The following is a 7,631-nucleotide window of genomic DNA, read 5'->3' as shown; positions in this document are numbered from 1 at the left end:
TATATTACCGTTGCCAAGAAGGTAATGTTTTCATCAGGGGTTGGTTGCTTGGATTAGGATAAAGAAGTAATCTGGAAATTGTTCTTCTTTAAATGCTTTCTTTTTTTTAATAATTTTTAGACCAGAATGTTTTTCAATTACAAATAAATTACCCTTAATCTGGGCAAACTGCTGGGTACGTTGTTGTTTTTAATGACAAAGGAACATCAAACAAATTACAACGCTATCATTAATCCAGACTACCGACATGTTAATGTAGAGTCAAATTATGAAGATCAGACTATGTATGGGACTAGCTATAAAAATGCGTTGGCGTGACGTCACCGACGGCCTCACCTCTTTGAGCGCCGGTGACGTACTAAAAGGAGGAGAGACTTTGGACCAATGAGCGTGGCCCGCGCTGCTCCTCATCTGCTCGCTGTTTATTCAATGGAGAAGGTGAGCAGCGGCTCAGATTTTGGTGCCCGCGGTGGTTTCCGCGTCTGAGCGTCGCGCACAACGCGTTCGGGATCGGCTTGACGAGAGAGCGTCCTACCGGTGAACCGGAGAGTACGCAGGAAGTCGGAAGGTAACACGTTTAATACCTGTCGAACTGGTTTCTGCGCGAGCAATAACTATAGACGTCATTTGGCGACATGTCGCCCGGGGCGAGCCGCCGTGAGGAGCCGCCGTGCTGTGACGGCGAGTAGCATTAAGCCACAAACTCCCCGAGCAGTCCCTTGGACAACTTTGAGCAGCACCATAATAATACATTTTATTTTAAACGCTGCGCGAAGACCGTATCAGCTCTGCGTAATTACGCACGATCGCACCTTAGAGGGAACGTTGCTCGGAGCTCTATTGTTTGCTAATTGAAGATTAGCTCTGAGTCCCTCGATTGTTAGCTGGGTTTGCTTTATTTGCCTAACAAATATATTTAGCATTCTTATTGTTGCTACCGAGAGCTCGCTTCTGCATGTGTTCTGGTCATGATGCGTTTACTTCTGGGAGCGTGAATTATCTCTAAAGTTGACATTAAGTTGCTCTTTTCTTTTAGGATGGAGAATGAAGACGAGCGTGGCCTCCGGTCCCGCTTCAGAGCCGGACCTAAGACCCCGACCTCCCCTGATATAGACAGCTCTTTGGATGGGGAATGTAATCGTGGCGAACGTCACCAGCTCAATGGAGACAACCACGTTATCAGCAATGGTAAGAATATCTCCACGCCCTCGTCATCGGGGCCAAAGAGAAGACACTGGCGGTAATGGATGACAAGCATTGTGCAACGTGGATTCAGCACCGTCCTCCCTGCCTTTTTCGTGGATGAGGTCGAGTCACGGGATGATGTGACCTGTGGTACGGTCGATGTGGTCCTTATCTCATCCTCGCCACTTAGTGACACAGACGCCAAGTACCGGTACTGGTTAATCACGAGATCAGAAGACCAAGGAGCCAATTGGCTCCAGGGTCTTCTGTCTTTTCAAAAAGATTATTCTTCTTTACAAATGTGAAGCGCTTGCTAATCTAATCTAACATTTGTTCATTTTAGAAGCTGCCGTGAGATTACTTATTTTGGACCTGACGCTATGTAAAAAAATATAATGGCACTGAAATATGCTCATACTCCAGTAAAAGCTAGAGTATGTGCAGCTGCACCCTCTATTTAAATTAAGCCAATCCAAAATCCTTTGCTGAATTCAATGGTCTAATCTGACCAGTTTCATGATAATCCATTCAGTCATTTTTATTTTAAACTGCGTGGACATTTCTGGAATAATACAAATAAAATGCAGTGGCACTGTGGACTCGCTGATACTTCCCGTTTGATGGGTGGAGCGCTTCATCCGCTTGTGCAACTGACCTCAGTTACTGAACAAACTCGTTCCTGATCGGGGCAAACGTCAAGACTAATAACCTCGAATAAACTTAACGACGAGCTGCTGTTTGTTTAGCAGACAACTGAACTCTGTAGCTGTGAGTCATTTTGGATTTTGAAACATTGACTCGAATGACTAACTAAATTTGGTCGACTGGAGCAGCAGCGTGGGACACATTCTTACTTGATGAACAATAAACTAGACACACGCCCGCTGATAATTGTGAGTGGAATATCAATACCCAAGCTGAAGTTTTGTTGAGATAGAGGAGTAGTCAGGTGACCTTGTCTCCATTATTAATGTGTGTTACCTTTAAATGACACCAGGCAAAGCATCTTATTGACATTTTATCATTGTTTGCTCACACTAGTGTGTTGTTTTGTTTCCCCAATTTCAGGTAAAATTGAAGTCGAACAAGTTATCAGCAAAAAACTCCACCTTAAAAGGAAAGCTGAGGTTCGTATGTAAAGTCCTGTTAATTTCCTGTCACGTCAGATCAATGACTTTACAATAGTTTACAGAAGCACCTCCAGACTCCTCTTATTTAGTACATTACATGTTGAAACCAATGCTGTCTGTCACATTATATATTTTTTTAAACGACGGTTCATAGATCAGCAGTGCTGCAGATTAATCCACTCGAAGGGGCTTTATGTGCATGTTGGAAAAATATACAGCATTTTTAAAGAGATCACGTGTCAGGAGAAAAGAAACACCTCGAGGAAATGGAAAAACAAAAAACATTCTGCATGTTATTGAATTAATGCTCTTGTCCCGAGGAACTGCTAGGACAGAGTGGATGTTTCAATGGGATGTTCAAGGACATTTGACAATGTGTCTACTATCATAACAAGTGTCATAGGATGAGAAGTCCTTCCGAGTGTCTTCCAGTTCAGGAGGTACATTTTAATGGATCGTATATGCAGACTGATACTCATTCTGCGTCTTTTGCTTTTGCTCAGCACCTGAGGATTGACCTGATGCGTCAGTTTGACAGCCAGGTTAATGACTTTGTGGACAGTCTCATCGAGGAGTCGGCCAGCCTGGAGCCTGTTCCTGTGCCTGCAGTCTTCTCACCGCCGCTGTCAGATAAAGAGAGGAGCAAACTCAGGTGCTGCCTCTCAATTTCTCAAGCAAGTCAAAGCAATATCACGTGTGTGGCGTTTCAGCACACTGTATCCTCATTTCGTTGTCATACTCGTGGGTTTTTTTTTCCCCCCTGTTGAAAGTGGAGTTGGTTTTTGATGTCACTCTGTTTTGCTGTAGGGATTTCCGGCCTCCTCATGGCCAGGGCAAGCTTTTTGTCAGTCGCAGGTCCCTTCTGGAGTGAGTTGAAATATTGATCTGACTGTAATATAAATTGCCTGAGGCTTAACGTCTGTTTCAGCCTTAAGTGTAGCTTGTCTGTCTATCGGTGTGGGATGCACAGGCTCTAATCACGTTTGCCTTTTCTCTTTCTGCAGTGAACTGTTTGAGGTGAACCACATCAGGACTATCTACCACATGTTTATTGCTCTACTCATTCTCTTCATCCTCAGTACGGTGGTGGTAGATTTCATTGATGAAGGAAGGTAATGTGAATACTGCCATTAACTAATAATTCCTTATGATTCTGCCATCTTATTTAACAAATCACCATCTTGCTGTTACTACTGAACTTGATAAAAATCCTTCATGTTTCATCTTTCTCTGTATCAGACTGGTGCTGGACTTTGACCTACTGGTCTATGCGTTTGGAAAGGGCCCCCTGGTGGTGTGCACGTGGATCTGCATGTTTCTCTCTGCGTTGCTGATTCCATACACCCTGTTCTACCAGTGGTCACAGACCCAGTCTGGGTCGTATAGCCACCCCAAGCTGTGCAGTTTTCTGTTTTGCTCTGTGTTCCTGCTGTACCAAGCTCTGGGTCTTGGATTCCTCCCCACGTATGTGGTGGTGACCAACAGTTTACCACCTGCATCCTGCTTCATCATCATCTTGGAACAGGTAAATGTCCAATGTGGCTGTTTTTTGAGCTCATTGTTCTCGCATCACTTAATGTGTCCAATACACTCAATTGAAAGGTGTATACTGTAATTGTGTTATTTTTCTACTTCCAGGTGCGTCTAATAATGAAAGCCTACTCCTTTGTCAGAGAGAATGCACCAAGAGTCCTAACCTGGGCTAAAGAAAAAAACAGTACGCAACTTTCTTTTATTTGTGTGAATCCATTTTCAACCCTTATTCATACCGTTGGTTTCATTGCGTTACTGTCCTTGTCTTTTCGATGTCTTGACATTGGTAATTAGTCTCTTTTGTCCTTTGCTTAGCCGCCGGCCCAGTGGTCCCTCTGATCTCTCAGTATCTCTACTTTCTTTTTGCGCCCACACTCATATACAGAGATAAATACCCCAGGTAAGCTGCCTTGATTATTCTTCTTTTCCCATGCATACCTCCGGTGTTTTGCCTAAAACATTATCAATTAATGCAGAAACCCAGTGATCAGATGGGGCTATGTGGCCACAAAGTTACTTCAGGTACCACCCTCTTCTGAGTTTACAGCTAGGCCTACATTATTGCATTACAGGAAAAGATCTGTTGTCTGACATGTTGAGCCATTCCCACTCCACAGGTACTAGGCAGTCTGTTTTATGCCTATTACGTGTTTGTGCGGCTGTGCATCCCTCAGTTCCGCAGCATCAGTCTGCAGCTGTTTGACCTGAGGGCCATGGTCCTCTGTGTTTTTAACTCCATCTTGCCAGGTGAGCTGAATATCTAGTTTAAGAACACCCACTTTCACATACCCAATAGATTTCAGTCTAAGATGTACCGTACCAATATATCTGTCTTTTTTTAGGAGCATTGGTTCTCTTCTTGGCATTCTTTGCGTTCCTCCACTGCTGGCTTAATGCTTTTGCTGAGATGCTTCGCTTTGCTGATAGGATGTTCTACAAGGTACCTCTGTTGTCACCATCAGCGACGGCAACAATCAAATCCAGTTCTTATGTTATCCTTTTACACATAATGAATGTTGCATTGCAGGATTGGTGGAATTCAACCTCGTTTGCCAATTATTATCGAACTTGGAATGTTGTGGTCCATGACTGGCTGTACTACTACGTCTACCGGGACTTCCTGTGGGTGAGTCGTTTCGCTGTTAGTTATTTTATTTTATTTTAATGCCTTAAAGTCATTGGACATTATTCTAACGTCAATGCGAATAAACATTTTCCAAGTAATTGCTATTGTGAAATATGCACGTTTCAGATTAACCCCCTTGCGACTGTTGATGTGCTCACTTTCTCTTCATGCCCCTGTCATTCCAGGTGTCTCAGAAGCGATTCAAAGTGGGCGCCATGCTGTTTGTTTTCACGGTGTCCGCCGTGGTCCATGAGTACATTCTTGCAGTCTGCTTTGGCTTCTTCTATCCTGTGCTCTTCTGCCTCTTCATGTGCTTTGGAAGTAAGAGACAAGTGCTTCTTATTGTTCTCGCGTGTCACTTTGTGTAACTGTCAGAATACAATTAAAAGCAAAGTAAATTCAACTTGTTATTCGTCCATTCATAACATTATTGTTTTATGATGCACAGTTTTCTTTTTTATAATGCTTTCCCTCTTGTTCTCATTTCATACCCTATTGCAGTGATGTTCAACTTTATTCTCCATGACCAGCGGAAAGGTCCCATCTGGAACATCATTATGTGGACGGCCCTCTTCCTGGGTCAAGGAGTCATCATCTGTCTGTACTCCCAAGAGTGGTATGCCCAGCGCTACTGCCCCCTACAGGAGGTAACGCCTGTAGCATTGTTTTATGCAGTGTAATGAAATGTTGTCCATCCCTACCTTTTTTTTTTAAATACTAATATTTTCACGTGATTGTGACTTTTTTATTTTTATTTTTTTCAGCCGTCTTTCCTTGAGCTGCTGAAGCCTCGCTCCTGGAGTTGTCAAAGGCCCGACGATGGACTCTGATGGACTGTGATCTCATTTTCGACTACTGCCAAGGATTACCACTGATAAATTGAAGTTTGATCAGCCATTCCATCACATTTTCTGTTTTCCTACGTGTGCTATATTTTTATTGCACTAAGGTCATGACTGTGTCCACTGATTCAGCAAAGTACTTCCTAGATTTTTTTGGGGGTTCACATATGTGACAAATCTAGACCCTTTGTTTGTACTCTTTTTCAGATGCATTCACATTGTATTTGCCTTGAGTGACAAACCCCTCCTTTGTGCCAATATGATAGAAGCAATCAAGATAAGGCAGCTGAATACAAACATCATTCACTCGGACAGAAATAGCTAATATTTAACAGAGTTTGCCATTACTGCTGTTATTATTAATGTTCAGTGTGTTCTTTTTGAAAGACATGCATCCAGTAAGATGTGTTGCAAATCCCACTGTTTGGTGTTTTGCATAAATCTATGTGGAATTGGGGAGTCTGTATTGTAATGTAAATATTACAGCCAAGTTTTGTAAAGGGGGAAAATGAAAGTGACATTTGAAATGCTCGGAGAGGTGAAACTATTTCACAGGCTTTTAAGATTGTCCTGTACATGTTGTGGCACGCTTGAGCTCTAATGTGACCAAACTTACTCCTGCTTTTCCTCCTTTATCGCCACCTGCCGAGTCACAAGGATCTCAGGTACTCATTACAAATCGTGGCACTGCATCCATAAAACAAATGGATGACGGGCTGCTGATGGTGTCTTAAAATAGTTTAATTTGAATTGTTTTCGGCATGCATACAGAAGAGTTCCCGTTATCCTGTGGATGTTTTGTTTTGTTCCTGACCAGTGTTACGATATGGGAACCATCGGTCACTACAGAATAATGTTCCATTGAAACTGTTGCAGCTAGCTGTTAGGATGTCATCGTTGGAGTGGTGGTGATCCTTGATTGGGTGATGCAGGGTTGCCGCCTGCTTCATCAGATATCGACTACCGGTACATTAAAATAGGACATTGTTGTGGTATTTCAACTGTCCAAGTATATATATTTTTTACACAACAGTAACTGCTACGTCAAACTAGGAATATGACATCTATATGCTTCTGTGATATGTCTGCACATTTGTATGCTTTTTGTAGCGTGCAGTTGATGATGCCAAATCTGTTCTATTCCAATTAGGTTAAAACCAGCAATGTCCACAAGATGGCAGTGTATTATAAGCGTTTACTTTTGATCCTCTGATCCCCTCTCCAGTTCTTGACATATTTTATATTCTGAAGCACAAGTACCAGCAATTTATTTGTAATACCGGTATTTGCTGATTACTACTGAAATACTGAAACGCCGTGTGGTACCTACTACTGACTTTAATCGTTCTTAATTTGAGATTTTGTTGCCAAGTGCAATATTTAAATAGTAAAGCTAAAAAATGAGATACTTGTGGGTGTTGTACACTTGCGCGTCATCACGTGTTCGTCGCGATTTATTTTCTAGGCTTGAATATATTTTGTCAGGTGGAAATCAATGTTATTCTATTTTTGGATGTAAACTGATAAAGACAAAATTATAAGAACTATTGAGAATAAATGATGAAACTGGACCCTTTATCCTGAACTTGGTATTTACTTGGACTTTATACTTCATACTCCTACATGAGCGAAGTGCTGATAAGGACCTCTGTGGCTGCATAGAGAATGTACTACTTATTAGATTTAACAGCGCTGCAGAGGTTTTTATATTTGTATAGTGCATCAATGAAAACGTATTTATAAAATATGTAAAATGTTCATTTTAATAATTTCAGGTCTCATTAATTTGTGACCATTCTACTTTTTTTTTTTTTT

The 7,631-nt window shown here is 41.9% G+C and overlaps 1 protein-coding gene across 1 annotated transcript; it reads left to right on the top strand.

Moving 5' to 3' along the window:
- Nucleotides 1–752: 752 nt before the first annotated feature.
- soat1 (sterol O-acyltransferase 1) lies at nt 753–7,386 on the top strand. The gene is made up of 15 exons (XM_068743274.1): nt 753–1,188; nt 2,254–2,312; nt 2,819–2,967; nt 3,123–3,182; nt 3,320–3,427; nt 3,555–3,840; nt 3,954–4,032; nt 4,164–4,248; nt 4,325–4,370; nt 4,466–4,595; nt 4,691–4,788; nt 4,876–4,974; nt 5,160–5,295; nt 5,476–5,621; nt 5,739–7,386. Exons 1-15 carry the CDS (start codon nt 1,038–1,040, stop codon nt 5,802–5,804), a joined length of 1,698 nt encoding a protein of 565 aa, XP_068599375.1. The 5' UTR covers nt 753–1,037; the 3' UTR covers nt 5,805–7,386.
- Nucleotides 7,387–7,631: the final 245 nt, after the last annotated feature.

Source organism: Brachionichthys hirsutus, chromosome 9 (assembly GCF_040956055.1).
Source record: "Brachionichthys hirsutus isolate HB-005 chromosome 9, CSIRO-AGI_Bhir_v1, whole genome shotgun sequence".
In the NCBI taxonomy this organism is placed as follows: domain Eukaryota; kingdom Metazoa; phylum Chordata; class Actinopteri; order Lophiiformes; family Brachionichthyidae; genus Brachionichthys; species Brachionichthys hirsutus.
This window is presented reverse-complemented; position numbering and strand designations above follow the sequence as displayed.

Bases quoted from the DNA above. Each gene is read 5' to 3' on its own strand.
- soat1 (XM_068743274.1), top strand. From the start codon at position 1,038: ATGGAGAATGAAGACGAGCGTGGCCTCCGGTCCCGCTTCAGAGCCGGA. The intron at 3,183-3,319 runs GTGAGTTGAAAT...CTCTTTCTGCAG, and splicing joins AGTCGCAGGTCCCTTCTGGA to TGAACTGTTTGAGGTGAACC. The intron at 3,428-3,554 runs GTAATGTGAATA...TCTCTGTATCAG, and splicing joins GATTTCATTGATGAAGGAAG to ACTGGTGCTGGACTTTGACC.